This window comes from Lissotriton vulgaris, chromosome 4_1 (assembly GCF_964263255.1).
Source record: "Lissotriton vulgaris chromosome 4_1, aLisVul1.2, whole genome shotgun sequence".
NCBI lineage: Eukaryota > Metazoa > Chordata > Amphibia > Caudata > Salamandridae > Lissotriton > Lissotriton vulgaris.
In genome coordinates, this window is record NC_141691.1 from 1,051,021,229 (window position 1) to 1,051,037,520 (window position 16,292).

Consider the following 16,292-nt stretch of genomic DNA (forward strand, 5'->3'; position numbering starts at 1 on the left):
ATCAACCTCTGATACACAGGAGGTGAACGACCTCCTGTATATCAGAGGTTGGCATAAAGGGGCAGATGTTTGAAACTTTTTTTGCAGTCCATGCAGTCGAAAATACTCTTAGTCTTACTTGCAGCCACAAAAATATGTTTGGCCATTTACCAAATCCATTTAGTAGTCAGTAAGATTCTTGCCTCCTCCTAAAATTGGTTTGCGACTCGCTACAGATTTGGTGGTTTGAAGAGGCTTGTTTAAAGCGCCCCTTTCAAGTACCAAATTTGTACCAGATTTATCCGTGGTTTGCTACATGAATTCCATTTGTTATCCACTGAAGTTACTTATCCTAAATTTGGGGTGGTGACTCATTCGCAAAAGGGAAGGGGTGAATTGTTGAAAAGGTTTTAGGTGAGTAGGAAGCGGGCCAGGGGAGCACTACCCTCTCTCAGGGAAGCTTAAAAAAATTATTAGCCCTCATTTTAAAGAAATTGGGCTGCTTAAAATAAAATGTCTTTATTTAAATGCAATCACAGTAATAGTGGCCTGCTGACCTTTGCAGTTCGCCATATCTGCGATTTTATCCAATCGGCGTGAGTTGCAATTTGCGTTTTGCAAACGACATGATTAATATTAATTGGGTAGGTCGAATGTGGTCCCCTCTGATTCGAAACTTTACAAATCAACCTAGAGAACATAGGACAGTTTCCTAAGTTCTGTATTGGTTGCAAAAATACTAGTTGTAGATTACAACTCGTTTTTGCTACCAGTACAGTGATACATCTGCCTCTCAGTGAGTTTTCACTCCTGTCTCCAACCTCCTTTTTCAGGCTTTCACCCTCCGCATCCAGCACAATTTCTCTATCGGACCACTACTTAAGATATGACCATATCACCTTAATGCTCCCTGGTTTCTAATTCAAACTCCTCACACCACCACCATATCTCTCTGCAACCCCCTACCACTTGCCAGAATCTCCATAGGTAACCACTTCATAGTGTCTGGTTTCCAATGCAACCAATTTGACTATACCCCCATGCATCCAGAACTACTGGTTCTTCGTCTTGTACCCCACCAGACTTTCCCCATGAACCTTGGTGGCTTGTTCCGCTCAATCCTAGAAGAGACACCTGTGCGTAGTGAGCAGGAGTCAGCTGACCCATTACTATTTCCTTACCAGTTTCCTAACACAGGAGGCCATTCTTCAATCCTCCCTTTCAAAACGACCCCATTCTCACTTTCTAGCTCCTTGCCTCGTTCTCCAGGTAGTTACCTGAGCAGTACTGCTCTTGTAGTTCTCATTTTTTAAAGACCCGTGATCAGGAAACGCAGTCTTTCGGACTAGTGATTTGTAACTTTTTTTTCTTTAATGTTACTTGTAGGAATTTCATGGTTTCTGGTCTGCAAGATATTGATAAATGCCGACAGCAACTACATGATATCAGTGTACCATTGGAGGTTTTTGAGTAAGTACATTTGTTTCTGCTTTGTATAATTGCGTTTTACATGTCTAAATTCCTTCTCTTGTGCTCTGCGAGGGTTTAAAATAATGCCTGTCGTCAAACTGTTAAAGACATTAATTGTGAACTGCTCAGTGCTTTACATTCGAGAACGGGTTGGGGTGGCGTCGTCTTTGACACTTGGATCAGTGAAACACGCCCCTTGTATTATCTCTCACACTTGTTAATAACAACCTTAACGATATCCGTTGTAATTTAAAGCGTAAAATAAAGATAATTTTCTGTTAGAGAGAATGTGTAGAGGTATGATTTTTTTTCCCTAGTGAAAGCTTCGTAGCTTGTAGAGACTTCTTGGGTTTTTTAGGATTTCTGTTAATTCCTCTAGAGCAGCACCCTTTTGAAAGAGGACACCTGCCTAACATATAAAATAAAAAGAATACAGTGTCCGTAGTGACCTGCTCATATCTTTTCGTACAGCTCAGCATCTATTGATAATCAGTTTTTACTTTAATGTGTGGAATTTCTTTGGATTTACAGATACATTGATCAAGGACGTAATCCCCAGCTCTACACCAAGGAGTGCCTGGAAAGGGCCCTGGCTAAAAATGAACAAGTGAAGGGCAAAATCGATACAATGAAGGTGAAGTTTTCCATCTGCCAGAGTACAGTTACTGTTGCAAAGTGGATATGTTTTGATATTTGGTTGCCGTTGTTTTCGTGTAAACTTTTCTGTAGGGATATTGCAGACTATTCCCTTGAAACTGGCTCCGGGTGCATCCATGACCTTTCTAATGAGCCTCACGTAATCTTAGATTGCAAACTCAATATTACAATATTATTAACCTTCCATTTCTTTCCATTACTTAAGAAGCTCTTTGTAATGAGGTTTGCGCAAGGAAATGAGCAAGTGAAATCTGGCTTTCTCCCTGCTTCTGAGAATCTCAAAAGCGACAGATTTGGTGTATTACTTACCTGTCCATGGTAGTCCGAAATTAGCCAACCCTTTATACCATCCCAAGCAGTTTGTAACACTATCATGGTCGACAGATTACACTTGTTGTTTTACCTGAGCAGGTATACTTCTCTTGTTCTTTTATTTAAATTAAGACTGGGCATATTAGTACTCTCGTTTATTTATTTTTAATTACACATCAAATTAGTAAACTGAAATGCAAATTTCAGTTTACCAAACTAATTTCTACAAATGTGCATAATGTTAACTCGTGTTACTGTGCTGTTTTTGATCAATTTGTATATTAATAATAGTTTTTATTGCCTTCTCCTGCATTTTTGTCCTGTTGTACAGTTTAACTGTCTATAGTTTCTGTTCCCCTATTAAAGGTCAATCCTTATATCACCTGCAAGGAGAAAATAATGAATCAAACTTACACGTGCAAAGACTACAAAAATGTCTGCACTTAACTCGCTGACCTATTTGCTCTTTAATGTGGTTTCAGTTCTATGCCTAGATAGTTGAAAGTGGTTTTACCACCGTAGCCCGCATGTGAGACATAGTGCATAAAATGTTTCCAAAAATATAGGCTCCAAAACGTAGACTGTGAACAATCTCGGCCTCTGTTAAATATCTATTTGCAGAGAAATTTACCTGCACCTATAAATGCTATTAAGGATTTGATTCCAATTATGCCATCACTAGAGTTTGAATAATCAACCAAGTCCTAAAATATGTGAAAAATTAGTTTTCCTTGATTTAAGGAATAAATACAGGTAGAAATTTGTGTAGGTCGATATTTACCTTATTTTCAGAGGCAGTGATGCCTTCAGGCCAGAGCTTCTAGCAAGCTTGTTGTTCAAGCATCATGTGATATATAAATGCATATGCTCAGATTAATTTTATGTTCAGATTAATTATTGTCCGTGCAGTACATTGCCACCTGATAAGCGTGGCTCAAATCCACCTGAGTGACTTACCGCACTCACCTATAGTCGCTATACAGGAAGTCAGCCGGACAGTGAAAAAGAATAAACAAAAGTCTTTATTAGGCCAAACAACACTCATATGAGAGGGCCCTGTCCGACCTCACTCCTAGGAGTGCGAACGAGAGGACTGACTCTCTGCATCACAGCAATACATTATAATGCAATACAGTAACGAAGGGTACGCCCCTTGTGGAAAATTACTGAGCCCCGGACCATGAAACAATGCTCTCATAGAGCAGGCATCTGCACCTGCGAGGGATACATTATTATCTCTACTCAAGGCCATGGAACTGGGTTTCGGCGTCTCCGGGCATGAGAATATTACTGATAAGGGGGCTCGTTAGTTTCGGCCACAGTAAGCTAAGAAATGAAAACTGCTGTCTTAGTACATTTCTGTATTCCTGCGGGAGGGGCATGAGCGAGCAGAGCCCGCAGGCACCGAGAGTTACACAAGATGGTGGCACACAAGCTAAGCTAAGAAACTAATATGGTCACACATACATTTGAATATAAGCATTGAGTGAGAATGTAAAGTCAGCATAAGTGCATATACGAACCGCCTTAGTTAGTCACATGATGCTAACTCGCACGTCATCATAGGGTAATTAGGGCATCGAAAAGTGAATTCTATCAGACCCTCCTTTTAGCATCATTGGCTAACTATAGCCTCATTTATTTGCAAAAGGCAGTGTCGACATCCATTCTAGGGGCAGGAATTTAAGTCTTTAATCTAGAACATCTTCTGCAATAAACATTAACCAACTTGCATCAGCAGGAATTTCAGTAACCATAGAAGTGGCATATTGACCATGTAACTTCTTTTTCGGACGTATATTTGCAGCACACATTGAACAACATGGAGGGAGGCAATATATGCAAAGGCAGCAAGACAGAATTACACTCACCACTCCAACCAAGCCCATCAATATTTTCCAACCCCAGGAAGAAAAGGCACCCCAGAGCCACCCTTGTAGAGACCATGTCCCATTATCTTGGTGCAGTTCAGTCGCTAATCTATGCAATTTTTGTACTGCCAAGTTAACAGTCGGGGCGGAGTCAGGGATATAAACACAGCAAGACGTCCCGATGACGCGACAGGCCCCGCCCCTATCAGCTAGTATGACGTCAAGGACCATCCTGTTCTGGATCGTGAATAATCTCATAGCCTGAATTTCAACAGATATATTAGTCGTTATGTCAGCCTCAGTCAGAACCACTTTTTCCATCACCCTAGACAGTCGTCTAATTGCTCTACTGTTAAATATCGGGCCCCAGAAAGGTAGCAAACCCTTAGAGAAATCAGTCCATTGCTGATACGAGGTGTCCGTCTGGTCGACGTCATCTACCTGAAGTTCCCTCCTTTTACGCTGCTCTAGCGGCTGCTCCTGAGGACTGGGAAATCGACGATGAGTTTTGTGGTAATCAGAGGGAGCCACATAAACAGGGGGAATCATGTAAGCTAGATAGCACACCCCACCCCAACCCTCAGGTAACCACAGGTATCCATTATCACCGCAAATGAAATAGATACTTGGTGGGGCAATCAAAGAGGGGCTCAGGGGCAGGCGAATGGAAGCAGTGACATTACAAGAGCTATTACCAACCTTTATGGGACCCCTTCCCTCTATACAGAAAAATGGGGAAGGACCCACCACAGCCAGAGGTATCAAGGACTTGGAACTGTCGTTACTCTGTGGAGGGTGTCTGTAAGATAGAGTGGCGTTCAATTTAAGGAAACTGTCCCTTAGTCTGTCAGTATCATTTGGTATCAGGAATCGGCCCAACCTTTTCTCACATGTCTCAATGAAAGTCTGGTCAAAACGTCCATCAGTATATATTCGTCCAAGGGAAGCTGGGGGCAGAGGGCGTACTCGCATTGTCATTGTCCACCCTCTATTCTGTAGTCGAGGAGTCAGAGAATCTGGCTGCTGGAAGTATTTAACAAGGCCTATAAGAGTATACCACCCCACACAACTATTCACTGGCGTCAAAGGAAGAGCAAGGAATCTGTCTTTCTTATAGGCAGCAGAGGGTAAGAGCCCGCAAACCCAACAGTCAGTCAAGTTGGTAGTGGCATGTGCATGATGCAAAGTCTTAATAAAAACATTTTCTTTGTAATTCTTGCGTAACATTCTCTCTCCATAATCGACAGTCACCATAACATGTTCAGGAGCAGCAGTGGGCGTGGGTGCGAAAACATGGACAGGGTAAGCCTTGTCTAGAAAAAACAATATTCCGAGAGTCACTAAAAAGGCAATCAAAACAATTATTATGACTACAATCTTTCCTTTCCGTGGAAGGGCCAACCAAGGGGAATCAGGCACAGGTCTCGGAGGAGCCGCAAAAGGCTGCTCCTCATCAGGAATGGGGCGCCCAAAGGGATACATTGTAGAACAGTCTTTCAAAAATATCGGAAATCAAAAATTAAAAAAAAATCACACTACTACTAGAAAAATAGTCCCAGACAATCCTCAACCGGCCAGAGGGGTTCTTCAACCCTTAAAAAGGGATCTTCTCCCTGTGTCCTTCAAAGCCTCACAGGCAGGCTTTTACCGTCCATACCTATTTCCCACGATGCTCTTCAACAATACAGAAACAAGGGAAGCACTTAATTCAGGCCCCGCACCACTCTAGAGTCCCAAAGAACACAATCTTCGGCTAAACACCAGGGCTCTTATAAGTCCATCCCTACCACTAAATCTTCTCATTCAGGAAATCCACTAAGCCCTTCTTCCGGTGTCTAGTCCATCAATTTCAGCACTATTACTTGTTAACTTTTTTTTCGGGGCCTGAAATTATAACGAGTGCTCCCTGGCACTTCAGGTTCCGTGAACAAGGCAGGTGTATCTGTGGCAAACGCTGGTCTTTCTGATATCTCTTCACTAGTAACAAGGGGAGTAGTAGAGCTCACTGAAGTCTCAATTCCGCTACGCTCTTCTCCAATCAGTGAAGCATCCGAGAAAGGAGCATACCTCGGGATATATTCACACTCTTGATCAGCGATGCCATCCTGGACCCATTGGTCATAGGGCAACGGGAGCGGGACTCTCTTTACATGAGAAGCGTGAGTCCACGCTTTCCTGCCCTCGATCCGAAGTGCAGTACGGGTGGTGAGGAGCACCTGGCGTGGCTCTGACCACCTTGGCTCCAAGCACGACTTCCGCTGATATCTTCGGACGACGACCCAGTCCCCTGGTTGGATGGCGTGTCCAGGCCCCTCCGGCAACGGCTTCAGAGTGTCTGCTACCTGCTGATGAATAGAACGAAGATCTTTAGTCAAGGCATACAGATAATCTGTCAACAAAGGATAAGGTACTTCAGTGAAACATTTAGGCCTGGGCACTCCCCAGATATTGGCCGGGCGGCCGAATACCACTTCGTGGGGGGAGACGCCCATTTTTGCATTCACAGTCACTCTCGTTGAAAGCAAAGCTAAGGGAAGGGCGTCTGGCCAACGGAGACCTGTACTCTCACATATTTTGGCCATCTTGAGCTTGAGCGTGCCGTTAAACCGCTCCACGAGTCCTGCTGCCTGAGGGTGTAAGGCTGAATGGAATTTCTGCGATATGTGCAAACCTTTACATATTTGTTTCACTAATTCTGCGTTAAAGGACGTGCCATTATCACTCCAGATCACCCTAGGTAATCCGAAGCGGGAGAAATACTCCTTTATCAACATTTTTGCAGTAGACATGGCCGTGCAGTCTTTCGTTGGATACGCCTCCACCCACCTACTAAAGGTACATACGACTACAAGGACGTACTTCAAGTTGTTTACTCTTTCCATTTCAATGTAATCCATCTGAATCACCTCGAAAGGGAAAGAAGGGGGTGCAAAATTGGGACAGGGGTACCCTTTCCAGGATTGTGTCTCAAACACACCATACATTGACGAACCAGGTGAGTGGCCAATTTAGAAATATTCTTATTGCTCCACACTGGGTCTAACAGTTTGCATATGCCCTTTGCACTAACATGGGCAGGCCCGTGTGCCATCGTCACCACTGGAAGGACATACGCATTCGGGAGCATCCATCGTCTTTTGTCTGTCACATCCGTCCAACATTCATCCGCATCTAGTCGTCCCTGCCCATCCTTCCATGCTCTCAATTCCTCATCTGTCGCTTTACTCTGTATGTTCTTGACACTCTGTACAGTGTCTGCGAACATATGAACATCTGGGACCCATCTAGCTGGTCCTGCCACAAACATTCGTGGTAATTTCTCTCTAGCGGTCTCTTTTGCAGTCTCATCGGCAAAAGCGTTGCCTCGCCCTACATCATCCACTATTGTCTTGTGTGCGCTACATTTTACCACAGCCAATCTTTTGGGTAGTGTCAGGGCCGTTAACAGTCGTAATATCAGTGGGCCATGCTGGATGCGTTGTCCGTGAGAGGTCAGGAATCCCCGTTCTGCCCAAAGCCGCCCATAATTATGAGCCACGCCAAAGGCGTATTGGCTATCAGTATAAATGTTCACATCCAACCCCTCACTCAACTCACATGCTCTCAGTAAGGCAATAATCTCGGCAGCCTGAGCAGAATTGTAAGGTATTCTAGAAGTCTCCACCACCGTCTGTAATGTTGTTATTGCATATGCTGCTGTCGATGTACCATCTGGTAATTTAAAACATGACCCATCCACATACAAATCCCCATCTGGTTCGTCCAAGGGCCTGTCTGTCAGATCCACCCTCCCCTTTGTCTCCTCTTCAGTCCTGAACAAACAATCATGTATGTCATTGTCTTTGGTATCTGTATCTGTGGGGATAGGTAACAAGGTGGCAGGATTCAGTGTAGCACACCTTTTGATCGTAACATGGGGTGCAAAAAGAGTCATCTCATAACCCGTAAGACGAGCACTAGTTAAGTGCTGCGTCTGTGTCCTGTTCAGCAAAATGTCCACAGCATGCGGTACCATTACTGTGAGTTCTGATCCCAGTACGAGCCCTGCCGACTGTCTTATAGAAACCGCAGCAGCCGCCGTGGCTCTCAGACAACTCGGCAGCGCTCTTGCCACATTATCGAGCATGGCAGAGAAGTAAGCACAAGGTCTCTGCTTCCCCCCGAAACACTGAGTTAAGACAGACAACGCGCAACCTTCCGCCTCGTGCACGTAGAGAACAAAAGGCTTCTGGTAATCAGGTGTTCCAAGAACTGGCGCAGAACACAAAGACAATTTTAGTGACTCAAACGCTTCTTGACATGCGGGGGTCCAGGGTAGGGGCTCGCGCACTTCCTTGGTAGTCAGATACAATAGGGGTTTTGTTAGTAACGCATAGTTAGGTATCCACTGGCGACAATACGATGTTATGCCCAAAAACGCGCGCACCTCCCGCTGCGTGTTAGGTACCTGCATGTTAGTGATCGCTTTTATGCGCTCTGGCGTCAATCTCCTCCCCACTTTCGAAAGGAGGTGACCGAGGTAGGTGACCTCCGTTCGACAGTATTGAAATTTCGGAAGGGACACTTTATGCCCCCTTGTAGCCAAATGGTGCAACAATTTCACAGTAGCATCCCGACAACCTTGCTCGTCGTCTGATGCTATTAGGATATCATCCACATATTGCAACATGACGTTGCCAGGTGGAAGTTCCAGTTCATCCAATTGTGCCTTCAGAGCCTGACTGTATATGCTCGGACTTTCAGTGTACCCCTGAGGAATTCTTTTAAAGCGGAAACTGCGGCCAGCTAATGAGAATCCGAAGAGATATCTGCTCTCTTCATGCACTGGTATACTGAAGAAAGCGTTTTTTAAATCTAGGACAGAAAAATATTTAGCCGAAGGGGGTATCATTGTCAATATTGTTGTAATGTCCGAGACCACCGGGTACTGTGGCTCTACTACTCTATTCACCTGTCGCAAATCAATCACAAATCTATAAACATCAGGAGTATTATCAGTAGCATCAGGTGAACGTCTTTTGAGTATAGGTAAAATAGGACTGTTGCATATGTTCGAATCAGTCTCTTCCACTACACCAGACCGTACTAAATCTTGTATTATTTGCAACAAGGCCTTTTCTCCCTCCCTAGGAATTCTGTATTGTGGAACTCTGGGCAATTTGGCCCCCACCTTCACTCTAATGGACACCGGGGCAATATCCATTTCACCAACATCAGTATCACTAACAGCCCACAAGCTGTCGGGTATGCCTCGGAATTCAGGTGGTAACTTGTCATCCTTTGAAAAACACTGCAATGGGCGGGCAACATTCGGTCCTAGAGTAAGGTACAAGCCATCCGGAGAACAATAAATGGTGGCATGCAATCTCTTCAATAAGTCTAAACCCAGTAAATTTTCTCCACAATTCGATGTCAATAAAAATGGTGAATCAACAGTAAAAGGGCCAATTGTCAACGTGAGAGGTTTAGAAATGGGGCTAATCACCGGAGTTCCTGCGAAACCCACGGATATATTATTTTTGCCAGACAGAGCCGCCCCTGGGACCCGAGAACGAGCCACCGAACTTTTCATTGCACCCGTATCCACTAGAAATTTTTGTTGAGACCCCATTAAGTCAGCTTCGACGTAAGGTCCCCTTTGATCAACTTCCATAAGTACTGGTCCCAGGCTCTGTCCTACGCTGTCCTAGTTGTGGGAGAACCCTGTCAGGTCATCAACTGAGTAATCATCGTTATAGTACTGGCCACCCCCGCTCTGTAACTGTTGCCTGTTCGTATTATTGTCAAAATAATTTCCACCCGGTCTCCCGCCTCCTTCCGATCGTGCCACCTGCCTTCCAGTATCACTACCACCTCTTCCTCGTCCGCGCCCTACACCAGTACTCGACTGAAACAGGGGGCAATCCCTCCACCAATGCCCCTCCTGCTTGCACTTCGCGCACTGATTCGGTCCCACCCTTTCCCTGCTCTCACCTCTCCCAAATCCGCCTCCGCGGCTCGGCGCCGCACCCCTGCCTCTGCCTCTCGCCACCTGTTGCAACAAAACCCTTGTCTTTAAATCCTTAGCCTTCTTTTCCTGCTTGTCCTTGTTCTCATTTTCCCTATGCTCGTAATATTGTGCCATACTGAGTATTCCCGAAGGAGAGGACGTTGTCCACGTGCTCTCCGACGCCTGCAGTCTAGCTGATATTTCAGGCAATAAGTTCGTGACAAACCTGTTAACGAAGAGCCGCAACCCTCCATCCTGTGACACATCCTGCCCACTGAAATCCATAAATGTTTCCTCAAACCTCGTAAAGAAATCCGATACCGCCTCATCCTTTTTCTGCTTACAGGCCGTTAACTTATCCCAATCTACCTTTTTCGGGGGAATGAGAGAATGCATATACTTAATAATACGCCCTGGTAATGCTAGTATCTCAGCCTTCGGCTTCTCCCCTGGCTTGCGCTCCTTATCCCAGTCCTGCAGTTCCTGCCACGTACCCCCTAATTCCTCCACGTGATCAGTACCTTTCACTTGTCGCCACACATCAACCGGAACCAAAAGCCCGAAAAACAATTCAACATCGGCCAACGTCATCACAGTGGAAGACGCCGCTTCCGTAAGCTCTTTGTAATAGGCGGTCGGATTCTTTCTTGAATCCGGCAGCTGAGCCTTTAATGACAACACCTCGCTTCTCTTCCATGGCGTATACACCCATTGCTCCTGGAAATGTGCATCAATTCTGTTCCTTGTAACAGCCCTCGTGACCGGGTCTAACAACTCGGGGACCTCGGGATGAAAAATAGGGTGCACCTCGCGCATTGGGTGGAGACCTGGGAAGTGGGGTGTACCAGCAGCAGAGGGTAATTCATTCCTGTATTGCAATAGCGCGCGCAGACTACTCATAACTTCTTTCACTCCTGTGTTTGTTCTATATGCTCCAGCCTGTATATCTCGTAAAACCGCCGGAGCCACACCTCCATATCCCTGCTCCCATAGCGGTATCAATACATTAGACATGTGCCACAAAGCGTGTTGTTGCATCAAGGGCTCAAAATCCTTCATGGTGGACCAAATATCTTCGAACGAATAAATATTATTCCTGGCCCATTGACACGCCTGATTAGCCACCATACGTTTTTCATCTAAACCAACTGTAGAGCGCGTAAGCAGCTTCCGTACCTGTGAAAACAATCCGCTACCTGCGCCGCGACTCGGTGTGAGCATCTCCTGACTGGGGGTGGTACTAGCTGAAACAGTAGGGAGTGCTAAAGAAAATGGTGAGGGTGCAGGTGAAGTGGTCTGGAGTAGAGAAACGAGGGGTGTCGAGGGCAGAGATAGTTGGGGGGCACTCGCTGAAGGACCTGGAACGGCACTACTAGGGGCCGAAAGTGGCAAGGAGGGGTACAAGGGCTGTGGGGCATAAGGGGGAGGGGGTCGGGCATTTAAGATGTCCTCCATCTCATCTGGGTCGTCCTCTCGCACTACATAACTTTTATTTTCTTTCAACCTACAAAGCCTATCTGAGCGCTCCATGCGTAGCGCATTCTCATTTCCCATCTGCTCACTCGCCTTCTGCGCCATAGTCTTGTTGGACCTTCTATACTCCTCTTTCTCCTCTCGCATCTTACGTTTCCTGGCCTCTTTCTGCCACACTCGCAAAGAGTCGAACATACTCTGACGGCTACGCTTAGCAAACAATTTGTCCTGCAAGTAGTCCAATTTAGCCTCATCAAAGGAACCCGTCAAAGGCCATTGTAAATCTACATTATCAGCAGTGTACCGGTGCCACAAAGTTCCAAACAAAAGCGGGACCAGTCCGTGTTTGACATACATGTCAAAGCTCGGAGTCCCTTCAGGGGGTGCAGGTTGGCTCTCGGCCAGTCTAGTATCTGAGGGTCGACAACAGCATCCAAAGCATCGTAACTTACTAAAACAGGGCATCTTTACTTCGGTGCGAAAGAAAACACTTCACCACAAACCAGTCACTAGCTCGAGCACGTTCACACACACATATAGACATACATTAGAAAACCGCGCACACACACATATACAATACCTCCAAACACGTGTTACCATATGGGACAAGGCCCGTCGACCAAGTCCTGGGGAACCTGGACTCTACCGCAGACCGAACAGTACACTAACTGTTCTGAGGGCGGGGAACAGATCCGCCACCCGTGCGGCACTATGGATTGCTGCGCACTTTACCGCGGGAAACCCAGATCTCACCTCCACTGAACCACCACACTAGGAGTTCAGGGTAAGCACCGGAGTCTACCCACAGTGAGCCACGCCTTCACCACAGTACCACCCGGTCGGATCACTACCACCAATGACATCTCATACGTCCCCACCCTCGTCAAGTCTGTCAGAGCACCAACTCGTACTCTGAGTTCCCCGGAGCACACTAGCCCCAGGAGCACACCGGCTCCTCTAACCACTGGAGACACCCTAGTCTCCCGGAACACTCCCGTTCCTGAAACAATCAAAGGTGGACCACTCACCTTCCGTAGGCGGCACCGACCTCTACCGTTCTCCACCTCCGGCTGCCAGGACCAACACGGTCAGCTTCAAGTTCCGCCTTCTGGACCCCGGCGTAAGATCCGAACCGGGACCTCTCCCGATCAGCAGGGTGGGGCAGCGCTGCGAGAACCAAGCTCGGCATCAGATGGGTACCCGGACCCACCGTGCCGACCAGCGGGTCCCCGGTCTTCTGCTACCCCCTTACGGGTGAGAAAGATCCTTATCGCGGGGTCCCTATTCGGGCGCCATCTGATAAGCGTGGCTCAAATCCACCTGAGTGACTTACCGCACTCACCTATAGTCGCTATACAGGAAGTCAGCCGGACAGTGGAGAAGAATAAACAAAAGTCTTTATTAGGCCAAACAACACTCATATGAGAGGGCCCTGTCCGACCTCACTCCTAGGAGTGCGAACGAGAGGACTGACTCTCTGCATCACAGCAATACATTATAATGCAATACAGTAACGAAGGGTACGCCCCTTGTGGAAAATTACTGAGCCCCGGACCATGAAACAATGCTCTCATAGAGCAGGCATCTGCACCTGCGAGGGATACATTATTATCTCTACTCAAGGCCATGGAACTGGGTTTCGGCGTCTCCGGGCATGAGAATATTACTGATAAGGGGGCTCGTTAGTTTCGGCCACAGTAAGCTAAGAAATGAAAACTGCTGTCTTAGTACATTTCTGTATTCCTGCGGGAGGGGCATGAGCGAGCAGAGCCCGCAGGCACCGAGAGTTACACAAGATGGTGGCACACAAGCTAAGCTAAGAAACTAATATGGTCACACATACATTTGAATATAAGCATTGAGTGAGAATGTAAAGTCAGCATAAGTGCATATACGAACCGCATTAGTTAGTCACATGATGCTAACTCGCACGTCATCATAGGGTAATTAGGGCATCGAAAAGTGAATTCTATCACACCCTACGTAGCAGCAGCGCAAACCACGGTGTTGCCTGCTCTTCTTCAGAAGGAAGGAACCCCCTATTTATATCATTTTAGGTCTGGGACAAGGGGAAGACAACACCATAAAAAAAAGACTTGTCCGGTATTTCATCCTGTATGCCTGGAGGGTGCTTTTTGTTTTCACGTTATTTGACATATTATTCCATAAACAACTTTAATGAAACGCATAACATCAATAATCCTGTACTGATAAAAAATTGTATGAATTTCCCCCCCCCCCACACCCCCCACACCCCCCAGCAACAATACACTAATTCCTACAAACATCAGGAAACACCACCTGTCATACTATCCATACACACCACAAAATACAACAGGGAAACAGTTTGATTATATCCGTTGTAGTGTTGTGAGCTCGATCATTCTTAAAAACGGTCAATGCGTGCTTCATGACAATATGATACATTACTAACATTAGTCAAAAGACAAGCTGTTCCTACAAAGTGACAGTACAGTGAGCGTCAATGTGATAAAAGTGGTACTCTTGTGCTAAACACATATATATGTACATCTGACTGATTGGGATGATATGTTATTGTACATGGCACCCATGCTATGAGTCTCAAAAACCTCAATCAGAATTTAAAATCAGTCCTCATATGTTGTTGTCGACGTTTCAACCCCTTAGCACAATTACTTAGAACAGGGTCATCATCAGGACAAAGTAAAAACACAAGGCACCAGGGGATTGGGGTACAGGGACTCACAACCGTAGATGTCCACGCCACACTATTCCCCCCCAAAGGGACCATTTTTTTTATATGTATCTACATCTGAGCTTACAGCCACCCCCAAAGGTTTGCTATTTGCTGGCACCATGGTCCCTCCATTTTTCCTTTTTGTGAAGGGCATGCACATGTCATGCCTTTTTGGGTCTTTATCCCTCCCCGAGTGCACCCCCCCCCCCCCCCCCCAACTACTTTAAACCTAAGCAGAGGCCATTGTTGTTCGTGGTTTTAGGAGTTTTTTAAAAACATTTTTAAACTGGGTTGGATGGCTGGTCCCGCCACACATTAGGAGCGTTGTTGTAAACTAGTTTCACAGCGCAGATTTCATTATTTTTAAAATGCATTGTCTGGCTGCAACCACCGCTTCCTCCTCCTGTGCCGTCTGCAACAGGACGTCTCCTGCGCATTCCCCTCTCAAGAGTGCCGCATTACCAGACTGAAGAGGCTCAACAATTTATTAAAAGCTTACAGTGGATCACCGTCATTCTAGATGAGAACAGGCAGCTCTTCTTACTTGCGCAAAATGCGCATACTTGAGTTAGTGCTAACGAAGCAGTAAGTATTTGCATGTCACCCAGTCCATTTCCACTTGGACCCTCCTCCTAGCGACGCAGGCACCCTCCTTGGACAGCCGGGACAAGTTGGCGCGAGCTAAAAATTAAAAAATGCTACCGTGACCTGTGGATTACACCGAGCCGAACCTGGGATTTGCTAGAGATCTGGGTCACAGTAGAGGTGTGAACTGACAGTGTCTCCGGGATCACTGGATTCTGCTTCTCTCTGGATATGATAAGGGAGCCTTTTCGGTACAGGACAATTTTGCAAAGATAGGGCCAAAATTATTGTTGTATTCAACTATATACAACAATGTAGGAATGTGGCATTTGTACTTGGTTAGTTATGTTTATTTGTTTTCATTTGGTTATGGTTTGTTTTGACAACAGCAAGGGCTTATGTGTCCGAATGTTTGACTTGCTGACTATTTCTCTGTGTGTTTATGCCTTCACCCAAGAGTCTCTTTCCTAGTTTGTGTCTGGATCCCACCAGTGACCCAGATCATGGCTTCCTTCTCTTTAGTAGTTTTAAAAATCGCCCTCTTATTTTACCAACTATTTTTCGTGGCATTTACGAAGTGATTTCATTTATTTTTAAGTCCGAGCATCATTGCGTACACTGTGCTCGTCCGTCTTTCGGGTTTTAACTTGGCAAACTAAGCAACAGTTTAATATTACTTGGTATCGAATTGGCACCAGTGTACACACCATTTGTATCCTACGTTCACACAGATTCAGAGCACACATATTGTGTTTATCTGCATTATAAGTGATCCTTTACTGAACCGTTTTGCATTGAGACTTACCAAACCATTACAGTTCAGACTTTGTTTATTACAACTTAAAATATACGTTGCACATTTCTTTTGCTTGTGTATCTTTAGAAAGTGTTTTGTCTTCACATTGATCAATTTTAACACTTGTGCTTCAAGTGAATTGTGTTATATTTGTTATATACATCGAATTTTCTAGGTGTTCTGAATATTTGTATAACACAAGTGCTAGTAGTATGGCCCAGTAGTATGGAAGTACGTTTTTGGTGTATCTGTGTGAGTTTTTCTTGAAGATTGAGTATTAATCCTAATATGATGTACTTAAATGTGGTGGTGATCTGGTTCATCTTGGGACTTTGATATTGCCATTATTACGAAGTTTGAATATTTAACGTGCTACATGCTGAAAAAGTTCTTCACACCTTGTCTGGGCTAGTAAGCGCTGTATAAATACTATTACAATAT

At 45.5% G+C, this 16,292-nt stretch overlaps 1 protein-coding gene across 1 annotated transcript in view; it reads left to right on the forward strand.

Annotated features, from left to right (window-relative positions):
- MED10 (mediator complex subunit 10) overlaps window positions 1–16,292 on the forward strand; it is a 57,117-nt gene that overhangs the window by 18,033 nt on the left and 22,792 nt on the right. The window contains exons 2-3 of the mRNA XM_086965285.1: window positions 1,366–1,449; window positions 1,981–2,083. Coding sequence (XP_086821411.1) covers window positions 1,366–1,449; window positions 1,981–2,083 — 187 coding nt within the window. The remainder of the gene's footprint in view (window positions 1–1,365; window positions 1,450–1,980; window positions 2,084–16,292) is intronic.